Genomic DNA, 16318 nt, shown 5'->3' with positions numbered 1-16318 from the left:
GTTTGACTGCTGCTTTTGTTCTCCAATAACATGACAGGAGGCAGAAGTGAGAGTAAATTCCACTTCTTTCCCTGCTTTGTTGGTATCTTTCAAATAAATCTTATCTGTCTAGTCATCATTGATTTTCCTTCTGTCTGCCACCTTTGCAGTTTTTGGTTTGAGTTTTCCTGATGTTCTGGCCCTTAGCACATACCCCCAGAGAACCACCCTCTTCCTGCCACCCCCAACACCAGGCTGTCCCTCTACAGACCTGAGTTACTTCAAGGGAGAGTCGATTAATGGCTTATGTTAATGAAAGAAGCTTTTCACATAGTCTGAGCTCTAGGAGGGATCATTAGGAAGGAGAAGGGGAGGCCTAGGGGCCTCTGGGGAGTCAGGACATCTCTGAATGTAATGATTAGTGGAAACAAAAGCCTTTTCTTCCTGTAGGCCCCAGGGCTGTGGCCCTGCTGGAAATGTCTATAATAAGTAACAAGGATAACGCTCTAACAAGACATAGAGAGTTAAAAAGGGAATATTGTTTAAATATGGGATTTATCCCTGTCTGCTGGTTCACTAGCTGCAAGTCAACCCCTGGAGGCATCAGATTTCAAAGAAGTTGTGTAAAAAGGATGAGCTTGGGGGAGAAGATGGTCCAGAGGCGAGGAGGTCATGGAGCTGACAGCTGCCCCGTGGGAATGTCCTGCTGACCTCTTTCTTCCAAGCCCAGGCAGATTCCAGAGGTAAAACAAGCAACCAAACAACCACCAGGAGATGCTGCTCTTGTGTGCAAGAGGTTCCTCAGGAGTGCAGGCAGCTGTGATTTTACAGAGCCAGGAGCCAGGAGGAGTGCAGTGACCAGTGCACTCGCCCAGGGGAAGCCACAGGGACAGGGCCCACTTTGGTGATGCCAGCTAGAAAGCTGACTGTCAACTACGGGCCGGGTTGGGGGATTGGGGGGCCCGGAAGGGACAGTCCCTCAGGAAAGAGTTCCAGAAAGAGGCACCATTTTGCATTTCCAAATGGCTTTAGGTATAAATTTCTTTCTGATTTGCAATTTACAACAACTTATATATCCACTGACCATCTATAGACCAGAGACAGTTTGGACGAATGGCAGAATCAGGTGGGCAGACAGTTTTTAAGAAGTGGCTTTCTTCCCAAATCCACTGTCTAGCAAGATCAGTGGCAGCTGTAGGGGTGTGGGTGGTAAGTGGAGGCAGAATATCTCTTTATGATCTCTGATTTTCAAACATTCTGAACCACATGCCACAATCACAGACACTATTATGGTCCTTCTTCCGCATACGGTATTTTTCAGCTCACTCAGATTTTTGCTGCCAACTGCAGAGCCTTTATTTTTCTTGTCAGCAGAGTCACCTTAATTGTCTTGTCTGAAAGAGCCCCACCCAGCCCTCTTTGGTACCACATGGTTTTCTTTGAAAGGCCCTGCTGTAACAGCAAGAATTGCTGGGTGTCCTTTTCTAAGTAAACAGGAAATATCACTCTGAAAAAAAAAAAAAAAGAATCCCTCTCCTCAGCACAAACGCAATAATATGCCAGCTTATAGTTCCTGTTAATGTTGAATTAGGAGGATCTATTTCTTACACCAGCACAGTCTTCTTAGCTTCTAAACCTTCAATGAGCAGAATCCCAGGGAAGCCTGGATGACTAGGACATTTTAGAAATCTGTCCACTGGTTTTGGGGAAGCAGTAGCATCACAGTTAGGAAAGATAACAATGCATTAAAAAAAATCCAACCAAACAAACAAACAAAAAATCTGTGCAAAATCACATTTAAGGGGAAAAATGATACACATTTAAATTTTAAGTCACAGCAAGAGTTTGTGTTCTAATACTTCACCAACTTTCTATATGTGAAAAATCAGAAGCCTGGAGTCAGTCAGGAGAACTGACCCACAGCAGGAGTTAGAAACACACAACGGATGGCTTTTTTCCATTACATCAGAACCTGGGTTCTTGTGTCAGGCAGACGCAGCCCCACGAGTCCCCCACACACGAGCACAGTAGAAGCCAGGAGGATGGGGATTGCTTTGGTGATGCTGACCAGGGAGCCAAATATTAAGTTTCCCAGGACGGCTGCTGCTTTGCATAATGCATTCAAGAAGCCGAAGCCTGTGGCCCTGCAAAGGAAAAGAGATATGGACAAGGCTGAGAAAATGACTTTGAAGATTCCAACTTTAGACACAAATGTCCTATAGAGCAATTTTCCATGATTATCATGTAGATTGTGTTTATATCATTGGAGCAAGTAATTAAATGCTTATTAGCAAATCTTGGTGTAGAGCACCCCAGCTCTCGGTATTGTTCCCTCAGCCCTCTGCTGACTTTCTTACCACCTATTGAGTCTTACTCTGCTCATAGGTTCCAACTGATCATGAACACAAAAAGAAAGGAAATTTCAACAAGTTAAGAAAATCTCTTGTCTCTTGGCTCAATAGTGTTGGAAGAAAGGGTCTCTTAAATCAAAACCTTAATCTTACCTTATCCAAATCCTTCTCTCAGGACAGAAACAGGCATGGAAGCCCTGTTCATTAGAGAGACACGTCGCCTCTGCTCAGTGTGGGATAAGTTGGCAACCTCCCTCCGACCCCAGGCAAGGGGAGGAGAGGGTGGGATCAGGAAAGTGAGCAGCTGCTCATCTCTTTACAAGAATGACTTGTTATTTAGTTTTGTAAATTCCCATAATTTCAGGAACATCTATGTTTAAAAGGAAACTTCATTACAGAGTTAAATTAAAATGTATGACAATATATTTCTATAGGTTTTTTTTTTTTTCCTCTCTAGTGCTCTAATGTGCTAGGTTTTACATAATTAAAGCTCATGAAATTTTCACAGGAAATCAGGGATGATAAAGTGTTACCCCTCATATTTCAGGTATCAGGGTGGTGAACTACCACGCTCTCTTCCCAAAAGATTTGGTAGCAGGCAGAGACTGAATACTGAGCTGGGCAGCCCACCAATGAGTTAGTGCAACTCTTCTTATAGCCTCATCAGAGTTCTTTCTGCAAAATCAAGTCCAAGAAAATATCACAGAAGAGAATCAGATTGTGGGCCTAGAGAAGGTCTTGTTTACTTTCTCTGCTGGCATTTAAGATGTATAGGGATATAAGCCACACCCCATTTCTTACAACATTCTTTGGGGCCGGCCTGTGGCTCACTTGGGAGAGTGTGGTGCTATGCATACCAATGCCATGGGTTCGGATCCCTATATAGGGATGGCTGGTTAGCTCACTTGGGAGAGTATGGTGCTGACAACATCAAGTCAAGGGTTAAGATCCCCTTACTGGTCATCTTTTTTTTTAAAAAAGACATTCTTTGGAAAAGCAAAATTGTACTATCTGTAGTACACATGTATTGAGTGATTTTACTGTGGTTCTCTAGACCATGTAACTGTGGCTCTCAGTTAAAGTTTATTCCCTGTTTAAATTGCTCATTCTTTTAATAAATTTCCATAACTAACCTCTCATTTTGTTTCTTCCTATCTGCTCTTTAATATAACGCCTCTGGCATAGAAGTCACCAGGTGTGTGCCTAAGGTTTCTTTTCTGGATCTTTGAGGGTAGCTTGGCCCGACCCAAACTGGGCTAGGCCAGCTGAGCCTACAGACATCTCTCCTGAGCCTGTGCAAATGTCTGTACTTTGATGTCAGAGGGCGAGGGATCCACTTTCCAATGCTGCCATCATCTGAACATGCAGATGGTCTGTGCTGGGCGCACATCATGGAAGGACTCCTTCAAACCCTTTTACCAATCATGATCCCCCACACTTTGCACCACTCCTAACCACTTGCCCATAACGTTCCACCTTCTCCATTGTGTGGAAGGGAGAACTCAGATGCTAATCTCCAGCCCTTCTCACGATGGCCACCTTGTGATTGAACCTTCTTTCTCTACTGCAAAGACACCTGCTTTGGTCATTGGCTTTCCATGGCAGTGGGCACACAAACCCCACTCATAACAGCAGCAAACTTAAGTTTTGTTCAAGAGAATACATATACAACTGACATCATGAGAGAATATGAATTTCATTCTGACTTTACGCCAGTTTGCTGTTTTTTGGTTGTCACTGGGTAGCTGTTTGTATTAAAGGAACATTGAATACAGGAATTTTTGGATAGCTTTTTTTTTTTTTTTAAACTCCAGAGGGAAATGCATCTTATACGCTGCAAAATGCAGCATTTAGTACACATCTTTCTTTGATTGGTTTGTAAATTTTAAAGTGTGGGGTTTTCCTCTGGCAAGTCATATAACTACTCATCACTACTTGTACAGTTCCTAGTGATATTTTCTACAATGTGTGTACTCCTCATAACCTAAGATAGTTATTGTGATAAGGAAATTTAATATACTGATAGCTATTTTCAACTGAAATTGCTTAAGGCTACATGTTGTGTGCCAAAGAAGATTTAGGTAGAATGATGCCATCACAACCTCCCCAACATCCATGGAGATGATGCCATGAGGTTGAACTGTTCTGCTGTTTAAAAAAAAAAAAATAATAATAATAGACTTCTTTGAGCAGCTTTAGGTTTACAAGAAAAAAATTGAGTGAAAAGTAAAGGGAGTTCCAAGATATCCCCTCCCTCCACTCCCTGGTCCCAGTTTCCCCTATTGACCTCTTGCATTGATGCAGTATATTTGTTACTACTGCTGGGCCAATATTGATACATTATCATTAACTAAAGTTCACAGCTTACATTAGGGTTCACTCTTGGTGTTGTACATTCTGCGGGTTTTGACAAAGGTATAATGACATATGTCCACCATTACGGTATCATACAGAATTATAGTTTCACTGCCCTAAAAATCCTCTATGCTCTACCACCTATTCATCCCTCCCTCCCCTCTGCTCCTCACCTCCTGGCAACCATTGATCTTTTTACTGTCACCACAGTTTTGCCTTTTCCAGAATGTCATATGTGAGGGGGGTCTTCAAAAAGTTCTTGAAAAATGGGTATTATGAAAACACTATGCATGGATTGCAAAATTTTTTTACACTAAAATAAACTCATACTAACTTGTTGTAATACATCTGAACAGGATCTACTTTGAGGCACTTAAGGATAAGAAAATCAGCTTGAAAAGAGCCCCTATCAGAGCAAAGGGAATTCTGCTAAAATTTGAAGCAAGAACAAATATCAAATTGATGGTGTAGCTTGGGTGAAAGAATGGTGAAATCATCAATGCTTTACAAAAATTTGTGGGGACAATGTCCCAAAGAAATGATCAGTTTACAAATGGATTACTTGTTTTAAGAAGGGATGAGACAATGTTGAAGATGGAGCCCACAGCAGCAGACCATCCACATCAGTTTGCAAGGAAATCATTAATCTTGTTTGTGTTCTAATTGAAAAGGACTGATGATTAACAGCAGAAACAATAGCCAACACCATAGACATCTCAACTTGTTCAGCTTACCCAATTCTGACTGAAAAATTAAAGTTGACCAAACTTTCTGCACAGGTGCCAAAACTGTTGTGCCCAGATCAGCTGCAGACAAGAGCAGAACTTTCAATGGAAATTTTAAAAAAGAGAGATCAAGATCCCGAAGCATTTCTCTGAAGAATTGTTACAGGAGATGAAACAAGTCTTTACTAGTACAATCCTGAAGACAAAGCACAATCAAAGCCATGGCTACCAAGAGGTGGAAGTGGTCCAGTCAAAGCAAAAGCAGACTAGTTAAGAGTAAAGGTCATGGCAACAGTTTTTTGGGATGTTCAAGACATTTTGCTTGTTGGCTTTCTGGAGAGTCAAAGAATGATAACATCTGCTTATTAGGAGAGGGTTTGGATAAAGTTAGTCAAAGCTCTAGCAGAAAAACGCCTGAGAAAGCTTCACCAGAGAGTCCTTCACCATGACAATCTCCTACTCTTTCATCAAATAAGGGCAAATTTGTGAGAGTTTCAGTGAGAAATCATTATGTATCCACCTTACCATCCTGATTTGGCTCTTTCTGACTTCTTTTTGTTTCCTAGATTTTTTTTTTTAAACAAAGATATCCAATTTGTCTGGATCTTTCCTAATCTTAAAAAATATATATTTAAAGGGAATCCATTTTTCTTCAGTTAATGATGTAAAAAAGACTGCACTGTCATGGTTAAATTCCCAGGGCCCTCAGTTCTTTAGGGATAGACTTAACGGTATCCCCACTTACAAAAGTGTCTTGAACTTATTCTGGAGAGCTTATTCTGAGAAATATACTTTGTATTTTTATTTTTATCTTTTAATTACATTTTCCACAAACTTTTTGAAGTCCCCTCATAGTTAGAATCATACAGTATATAGCCTTTTCAGACTGGCTTCTTTCACTTTTTTAAAACTACATTTTAGTTTCTAGATTTTAGAGTCACAAACTGTCAAATATATCTTACAGTAGTTAGATAAGCTGTATCCTTCTGGGGAAAATTGCTAGTGTGTATGTCACTGATAAGAGAAAGAAAAACATTCTTCTGTCATGAACAAGTCTCTCAACCCTCAAACTGCACAATAACTCATGTAGGATTTACATCTGAGTTAAAATAACCACAGCTATACCATATACCGGAGGTTTACCAGAGGTTCACAGCTTTCCCCTCTGGTATAACTCAGAACAGTGTATAAAATGCAGACAGCTATATCCTTGTAGCACTGAAACTGTAACCAAGTAGTGGGTGACTTTCTGAGACTTCTGGGCAGCACAAAGACAAATGCATCGGCAGCATCTGGTATCTGGGGTTTCTAAAAAAGATGATCAAATCCTTACCTTCTAAGAATCTCCATTGTCATTTACCAGGCAAAGGCAATTCTTCAGAAGAGTATCTGGTGTGGATGCAAAGCATGCATCCTCCTTAAATTAGTGTTGGCATTCAAGAAAATGTGACTGCCCTTTGCTTGGATAACCAAATTATTCTCTCAAATATTTACAGCTGGAGGGTGTGATTTTCAATGCATCAGAGGCACAGCTGTATTAGAAAAATCATTCACAGAGTGACTGTCCCTTGGGGTTATCTGTTTATGAAGTAAATAAATGTTTAGTTCATTTACTCCCTGTTGTTACTTAAAGGAAGGGTATTACTTCTGCAGACACAAAGTACAAGCTGCCTGTGTTCACAGAGTCCTTTGAGGGTGGGGAGCTCACAGCTTGCAGAGCCTTGACTTGCTGACTTCTCAGCAGCAGGTTGAGCTACTGCATTCTTTTTCAGACCAAAGATGTTTTCATGCCTTCTTTTAACCAAGAAGCACCAAATGGAAAGAATGAAATGATCTATTATCTTTCTATAAGCTCCATCTCTTGCTCATGTCTCCAGCCCAAATCTTTGTTCTCATTTCTTGTTTAACCTACTTATTTAATTTTTTTAAATGAAAATTCCTTCCCTAAACAGTACTTCATGACTGCAGCAGCCCTGTCCCTCATTCCATTAAGGTGGCTGGCTCTCCAGCCTGTACCATGAACTCCCTCCATCTGAGAATTCTGCGTATGGAGCTGGTTTGCTGCAGCACTTAGGCTCAGTTAATAAGGGACACGGCCACCAGAGTGTCCCCTCACTGTAGCTGGATGGTGGCTTTTTCTCCAGAGCCTTCACAATTTGGCAATTCTAGGTTATATCATTTTGTTTTAATTGGTGGCTAGAAAAAGGAACCCATGGCTCCATTCTGGATAGAGTAAGCATAATTTTGTCTTCACATCCAGACTCTTTCTTTCTTTGTTTTTCTTCCTGATTTTAGTGCAGGGCCAGCTGTGGTTTTGTTTTGTTTTGTTTTGTTTTAGGTTCCTGGGAGAAAAAGAGGGGTGCTAAATAATGGTGGCACTTAGTGCAGTGCCTGGTATGTGGTAGGCACCATGTGAGTACCAGCCACTGTTTATTTACTTAAGTTGTTTATTTATTATTATTATTTTTTTACATTCTATGATGTTGTTGCAGAGCTGTTGGGGGGAGGGGTTGTGGGGAAAGTAGGAGGAAATAGGGTGGGAGGAGGAAGGAGGAGGGACAGGGTTGAGCCCTGTGGCACCCCCCTCATTCTTGTAGGGGAGACCAGAGGGCTTACAGCAGTGGCTTGGTCATTCCCGGGCTGGGTGCAGATGTCAGGAGGGTATGCCTGAAGCCCTCACCCCCCACTGCCCCAGTTTGGGACCCTGGGGTGCTTCTTGCAGCAGCTCGATGATTGTAACTGGGCTGGTTGCAGGCATCGGGTTGGGGGGGGCATGGCCAGGGCCCTTGGCCCCCCGCTGCCCTAGCTCTGGAGAGCCTGGGGCACTTCCTGTGGCTTAGCCATTGTTTTAAACATTGCCTGCATATCTGCCCCATCAACAGATAAAGTTATTAGGAAAAATAATTAAATGCTACATTTTGAAAGGCCTGAAATGGTGTACATCCAGACTTAGCTGATGGAATTTACCTGTTTAAGGGTAAATGGGAGCATTCTCTTTGTCTAGTCTAAGCTTTTGGAAAGAAACTTTTTCTGGACAACTCAGTCAAATCATTGGTAGAAGTTACAAAAGGAATACTTAGGCCTCAGCATGGGGCATTTTGGAAAGTATAGGTAGTCCTTAAATCAGGAATACATTGTGATCTGAAGATTCACCTGGATGTTGGTTATTTGAAACACAGAATGAATTTCATTTATCTCACAGAAACAATATTACAAATGATGGCTGGGTTCCCAGGTTAACCTAAAACAGCTATTTTTAACATTGAATCCATCTGAGCTATCAGGTTAAAATGCTAAGAGCACTTGAAACCCCTTGAATATTTCTCTAATAAGCAAATTTGTCCTTAATATACTCCTAATTTACAAATTCTCTCATGCATTTATTCATTTAATAATTATTCATTATCTATTCTGTGCCAAGCACTGTACTAGGCTCCAGGGACCCCAAAATTAATAAGATGAAGCCCCCATTTGCACTATGACAGATGAGAAGAGATTATGATAACATACACGCTAGGTGCAATGATAAAGATACCCACAGAATATTGTGGGGGCAAGAGGATGGGAAGTGATCTCAGGTTGGAGGTGGGGGTAGACGAGGAAAGGCTCCTCAGAGGCATAGAAGAGAACAGGATTTGTTGTGAAGGAATAGTAGGAGCTCGACAAGAGAAGGATGGCATGTGGACAGGGGTATTTTGGTTCTTTTGATACTCTTACAACTCCCTACTGCAATGAATATCTTCACATACACGACCTCCTTCATTTGGATGTGTTCATTAGGGAATATCAGGCAGCCTAAACAGTCAAGAGAAACTGTGTATGATGTGATACAGAGGAGACAAGGGCAGGAGAGAGGGGAGAGGTATCCATCCCAAAGGCCTCTTTCTCCCCTCCTCTTCTCCCTTCCTGCTCCTGTTCCTATTATGCTCCCTTGTTTATTCAGCTTTTCACAGGTCATTGCTTAATTCATTTCCACCAGAGGTAATCCATTTCTCATGTAACCCGAATCATTTCTTTCTCCTCCAGCTCTTGCTCAGTTGCCTTAACTTAGACTTCCCTCCATGTGACCTTTCCCACTCCCCTCCTAAGGGTTGGCTTGAATCAATCTTGGGCATCTCCTTGTCTGGAATTAGCCTTTTTTAGGTCCAGGCCACATCTGGAGGGTGGGGCTGAGCAGTCTTTGCAGTCACTCAGCACAACCCCTTCTCAGGACTGGCACAGGGATGCCTATGATACTTGTTAAATGGAAGGCTGAACTAATGCATTTCCTGAGATCTTTCAAATATGCTGAAAGTAGATTCTTGTATGAACATTTTCATGGGCATGAATTGGGTTGTGTTTGTCTATTGATGCCAGACTATCATTTCATTTTTTTTTAGAGGAAAAAAACTAATTTTACATTCTTAAGTCAGAAAAGACTGAATTCAACTGCTTTCTGATCTTCAAAGAGAAAGAATATTTGTCTTACTCAAGTAGGTAGTGAGTGGATGTGTGTATCCTCCGTAATGAGGGCAAGACGGCACCCTGCACCACTGCAAGCAGGGCCTTCCTTACTCACACCCAAGTCAGGAAGGACTTGCCTGAGTCACGGGCTGAGAGGAATCCCTGGGCTCCATGCAGCCCTCCATCTTCCTCCCCTCCCCTCCAACATCAAGGAGCTTCCTATTGCTGTTCCTGTTGAAATAAAACATTCACGGACCGGTAATAATGGGAGCCTTGGTGTCTTATCATTTGCCTGATAATACTAGCTAGGGAGTGAGGGCCGGGGACAGAGGGCCTGAGACAGGGCGAATGATGACAGGAGGACCAAGCACCAGGAGGGGATTTGGAGTTCATCGAAGGCCAAGGTTCATCGACGTGGCTGTGCATCCCAACAACCAGGTAAGCTACCTAAAAACAGATTTCCAGACCTCCACTCCAGACCTAGCAGGAGGGCAGGTAGATGTGTCTGTGCCGGGAGCAGCACTGCCAAGTCAGACGCCTGGGCTTGAGACTGAGTGATCCAGGGCCAGATACTTCCCCTCTCTGTGCCTCGTCTTTCTCACCTGAAAATGGGGGTAAAATCCCTACTCTTGTAGGTTTGGAGTGAGGATTAACTAAGGTTCTATGAGATCATCTAGAATGCTCAACACAGTGCCTGACCCCCCTTTCATGTCACAGATGAGGAAACTAAGGGCCAGAAAGATTAAAGTGCCTTTCCAAGTTATCCAGCTATTTTCTGGCAGCACCTGCACCTGAATTCAGGTCTCCTGACTCCTAGATCAGTGCTCTTTCTTCCACACTGTTGATGGAGTAGAGAGAGAAGAGGAGGCATTGACTATTGTCTCTAATAGGCAGTGCTGCAGAAGTAAGGGGGAGCTGACAGCTGAGAGAAAAGGAGGACACAGGCTGTGGTGGCAGAAGTGGAAGAGGGACACAGACGGGCAGCAGAGAGAGGACTGAAGACCAATGCTTCCTTCTTCACAACTGGCCCAAATCACATACTTTGGAGAGTGGGGAAGCTAGACCCCACACAAAAAGGAAAACTGTAGTCCATAACATGAATTTTAAAAACCATATTTCATTCATTCATTCATGCATTCATCTGGACTTACGGCAGTAAATAAGGAAGACAAAGTCCTCTCCTCAAGGAGCTCCTATTCTAGTGGGTGACAGATAGCAAACAAATAAACATACAACCTAACGTCCTAGCATCATATGGTCGTCCTACCATCATATGGTCTGGGTAGTAATTTGCTTTAAAAGTACTTCAGTACAGACAATATGATAGAGAAATTGTCTCTAATATATACCCACAGAATTTAATGTGCATTAATCAGGAATCAATAGGCCAGAGATAGATGCTTAATGCTTTATATAACATTTCAGAAAACTGCATGTGAAGGTTTGTTAATGAACATGGAGATGACTCTTCATTGGTGATATGTGTGCTGATCAGGATATGTGGTTGATTGCAAAGAATGCTCTGCCTTTAGCATACTTGCTATACATGCATCCTCCAAGCCTAGCAACCTCGAATTGGTGAGATGGTCCTTGTAGTCTAGACTCTAGATTCTAGAGCTCTGTTGTCCTGCACCCCGCACTTAAAGAAGGGCTCCGTTGCCTGACTGGCCCACAAAGCTGGTGGTCGTGCTGTTAGTACATCATTATGACCATGGCTCTTTCATGCCAGGGCTTGTTCAGTACGAAGGGCAGAGAGATGGACATCTCTGGAGCTGAAGACCAGGCTGTAGGACTGCTTGGGTGCCTGATTTCACATTTGTCAGGATTTGCTTCCATTGTACTAAACTACCTGGCAAGGTTGTGGGTGAAGAGGGCATGTATATCCCACTACCTCACCATCCACTTCTAACTGCCGGAGAAAAAAGAATCTGACATTTGCTGAATGGCCAAAGTATAAACATATACAATGATAAGGCATGTAAAGAAAAATAAGATATAAATATATAATAAAATATAGACATATATAACAATAAACATATATACATAAAATTATGTATATTATAAATATACATAATATAATCTCAAGGCATGTAAAGAAATATAAAGCAGGCCAAAAGGGCACAGATGTGTGTATTACAAAGGTTGATTGAAAGATTCCTTCATATGAAAATCTGCACAAAGTGATATCTTTATGTGCACAGGTGTGGAATGTATCCATGAAACAATGAACAAGATTGCCACTATGGAATACCAGATGATGATGGTGAAGAGAACTCTAAAGCCAGAAAGGACTGGAGATACCATGTATTTCAATCTCCTCATTTTATATCTCAAACAACTGAGGAACAGTTATGCAGGGCGATCTCCCTGAGGTCATACAGCTGGTCAGTAAGAGGTCCAGGGTTACAGACCTTTAGGACTGAGAATGCAGATGAAATGAGAGAACTTCTCTGTCTAAACAAGACGGGTCCTAATGGGAGGAGCTTAGGCTGGTTAATTCTGGGCAGGTGTTTTGATTTTAGCTCATCAAGGACGAGAACAATCCCACAGCAAAGGGTGACAGCAGCAGCTGGCAGGGACTAGCAGGAAATAACAGGTGTGAACAATCAGAGTTTTACTTTCAAATCCTTTCTGAGGTCATGTCTGCGAGAACAATCCCACAGCAAAGGGTGACAGCAGCAGCTGGCAGGGACTAGTAGGAAATAACAGGTGTGAACAATCAGAGTTTTACTTTCAAATCCTTTCTGAGGTCATGTCTGAAACTGTATGGCTGAGGGAGAAACAAGGTGGCCAGGGCTAGAGAGAGGCAGGAACATGCTGCCGGAATATCCATGAGACAGGCCTGCTGGGCTCAGGGAATCTGTGCAGATTCGGCAGCTGACAGTGAGAGCCTGGCTGCATCACTCACAAGGTGTGGGGCTCCTTGCCCTGAACTGCATGGACGAGAGGCAAAAATGGGCACTGGACCAAGGACACAGGTAGTGTGAGCAGTAGAACTCTTCCATGGCCACAGGGTGGCAGCACAGAGTAACTGCCTGGATGCACAAGCAGCAGGCCAAGGCCTGGAACCAAAGTGAGCCAGGACACGTGGCCTCCACCACGTGGCTACATCTCTGACTTTCTGGAGATTCACAGCTTTCACAAAGAAAGAGGAGAGAAGGGGAGGTGAAGGATAGGCACAGTGAACAGTGGAAAATGCAGTTCAACCTATCATGACATATTCTTAACTCTTTGAAGATCCCAAGAGATGAGGGGAAATTTATCTATTTTTCCTAGTTAGGGTGTGGGGGTGGGGACTCTGACCAGCCCCGAATCCCCAATTGGAATGTATCTTCTGTTGGCATCTCCCAGTCCTATTCGCAAAAAGGGTCGAAAGCAATTTTGCTGGTGGCAGGTCCTGAGGTAAAGAAATGATGTGCCCTGGACCGATATGTTGAACGGGTGAGGCTCCCTTTCAGATTGTTAGCCAGCTGGAGAGTTCCTTCCATCTCTGGGGCAAGTCACAACCATATTTCCCATCTATTAGTAGAACCTAACACTACATTAGTTGCACATTATCTACATTACATATAACAGGCTCCTGTGTCAAGGGGTTGATGTGTCTAGGGAGGACGTAGAAATTGTCAAAATACTACACAATGACTTGTATATTCAATAAAGCACCAGCTTCAAAGGCTGGTCATTTTGCTCTGCTCTTCATTTCTTCCCTCCTAATGCTTCTCAAAGCCATCCTGTCCTCCCAGCCTCACAGTCAAGGACAAACATCCTACTGCAATCACTTTTCTCTCCTTCCCGCTGCACAGCACTGATCCCTGCAGAACTGCAAGTCTTCCTCACTCCTTCAAGGCCAGGCCTGAGAAGGGAGAAGGGTACTGCATGGACCACTGCATCTCATTCATTGTGGCGATGCTCCAGGGCATTGAGAAGTTGACTTTGGCAAGAATCCCAACCTGTTATTACCAAGATGCATATGGTTGGCCATGGCGAGTGCATGGACAGAGAGGCACCTTCCTGTTCCACAACTTCCACTGCAGTTAGTTCTGACATCTTGCCTCTACCTGGGGCCCACTCTGGCCCTGGGCAAGAGCCAGTTCAAGGAATGTCATTGAGGACCTGAAGGAAATGGTTAATGGACTTCTGTGGTCAGCACCCAAGGACGTGTTCACTTGGTGAACTCGCAAATGAGTTAACCAAGAAATGTCAAGGATTGCAAACAATCCTTGAGAACACTTGAAGTCGTGAGAACACTTTCCTGGGATGTTCCCAGAAGGCGCATTATAGATAACCAAGTGCTTGAGAAGGGAGGTAATGGCCTTCTGCTCTTGAGAAAAGTATAACAGAATTTATGCATTAATGCTTATCTCTCATGCACAAGCTTGCTAAATGTAATAAAAGCTGTAACAGCAGCTGGGTCAGTGCTACTCACCTGAGAGAGCAGCGGCCCCCCGCTCTTGACCTGCATCTCGTCTGCTGTGTCTTCCTTCGCGTCTACGATCATTTTAATCAACAAGAACCAATTGCAAGCTATTGCTGACCTACTGTCCTAAGCACAGAGTTTACAGAGAACTCCAACTTGCAAAGCCTTCCCTCAGCATTAAGACCTTTTTTATAGATCATGACATCGTGTTACTTTGACCACTTGCTTATAGGCTGGCTTTTTGTCCTCTACTCTCCTGGCTTGAGTTTCCAGCCTGTTAAACCCTTGACTCCTCGTCTGGTATCCTAACCTGGTGCCTGTACTTTCTCAGTCCAGATCTGTGATAACTCTGGATCTTTTCACCTTGATGGATTCACCCCTAGACTCAACCTCCTGCCTTCTCAGACAGGTTATTTCTATGTGGGCCTTTGTTTTCTGTTTCCTTTAACTTATCCCAGGCCTCTAACCTACTGCCCAATCTTGGCATCTTGTCACCAGCCCAGTTTCCAGGAGAGTCATTGAAACCAGGGGACCCTGATCTCCCCCTAGATATTCCCCTGACCCCAGTCAGAACAGGCCTTGCTAGTGGGGGAAGGGGGATAGCTACAAAACAAAACTGCTTGACCAGGCAGGATGGGTTGGATTTTAGGAGTAACACATTTAGTTAATAATAAGATAAGAGTAGAGTTGATTAAACACAAACTTCCTTAGGCTAAGACTTGATCTGAAGTCAGGATGTTTGTTCCTTAGGGTAAGACTTGATTTAGAGGTCAAAACCGTTTGCTCCTTCAATAAATGCCTCGTGGCTTAGGATAACATCTGTAATGCCTATCTTGAGTTGTCTTTGTAGATAACATACAATTACAAGCCCACTTTGAAGTCTGATTGCCTCCAGATCCAAGGGGGATCTTGGCCAGAATGTCAGAAATAATTACATCGACCTTACTGCCAACCCATCAGATTCACCCATGACTCCCAGGACCTCCACTTATGATTTTGCTTTATACATGCTTGTGATTTTAAGTGGTTGAGGAGTCTGGGGTCTTTAAAGCTCCTTTAGCTACTATGGGCTCCTCTGAATGGCCATCCAAACACATGCTAATCTTTAATCCTGCAGACTGGTGTGAAAGGCCTCTTGGTCATTTGGGTGACAGATAGGAACCCCTCTCAATTTGGCAATGTCATCACACCAGAGTAGAGAAGAACAAAGGGATGGCTTTAAACACACACCTTCATCCACTGCTTGTGTCCCTGTGGTCCTCCAACCTTTACAGCAAGGGCCATTTATCTCTGACCTGCAGATTCAGCCAAGCTTGGGGCTCAAAGCCACATGAACCCCAAGGCAGGGGAAAGGCTGGGTGGCTCAGTGTCAAACCTGGGCCGGTGTGAGGATCCACTGTCACCTGAATGCAAGTTCTGCCCACAGGCTTTTGCCTTGATGCCAGTAAGCAGGCCCTTATCTTTACTCTAGTGCCAGTGATTTCATTTCTGCCTTAACCTCCAATGCTAGTAATAAATTCCCATCCTCACATTTTTGACCCATTAGCAGCATCTATCATTCCTTCCTGCTTGAACTACTTCTTCGCTTGGCCTCCAGGACCTAATGCCTTGATTTTCTTTTTGCCTTGCTTGATGCTCCTTCTTAACATCCTTTGCTGATTTCTCCTCATCTCCTGAACTCCGAATTTTCTAGTGTCTCAGGGCTGAGTCCTCAGAACTCCCCTCTTCTCTGTCTACCTCCTCTTTGGTGGTCTTATCCACCATTGTACTTGTTTGTTTTCTGTTGCTTATAACAGAATACCTGAAACTGGATAATTTACAAAGAAATAAAATTTATTTCTTACAGTTTTGGAGGCCAAGAAGTCCAAGGGCATGGCTTAGCATCTGGTGAGGGCTTTCTTCTTTGTGGGGACTCTCTACAGAGTCCCATGTCAACCAGGGTATCACCTATAGAGGGCTGAGCAAGACCGCTTTCACGTGCTTTCTCCCTTTCCTTACAAAGCTCCCAGTCTACTCTCTGATAACCCATTACACCATTATTCCAGTTG

At 43.3% G+C, this 16318-nt stretch overlaps 1 protein-coding gene across 1 annotated transcript in view; it reads right to left on the bottom strand.

Moving 5' to 3' along the window:
* Positions 1–1923: 1923 nt before the first annotated feature.
* Positions 1924–16318, bottom strand: part of SV2C (synaptic vesicle glycoprotein 2C) — a 49285-nt gene continuing 34890 nt past the window's right edge. The window contains exon 10 of the mRNA XM_008578723.1: positions 1924–2123. Within this exon, the coding sequence (XP_008576945.1) occupies positions 1940–2123 (184 nt within the window). The 3' untranslated portion in view covers positions 1924–1939. The remainder of the gene's footprint in view (positions 2124–16318) is intronic.

This window comes from Galeopterus variegatus, unplaced genomic scaffold (assembly GCF_000696425.1).
Source record: "Galeopterus variegatus unplaced genomic scaffold, G_variegatus-3.0.2 Scaffold1749, whole genome shotgun sequence".
NCBI lineage: Eukaryota > Metazoa > Chordata > Mammalia > Dermoptera > Cynocephalidae > Galeopterus > Galeopterus variegatus.
Note: the sequence above shows the minus strand (reverse complement) of the source record. Positions and strands in the feature narration are given on the sequence as shown.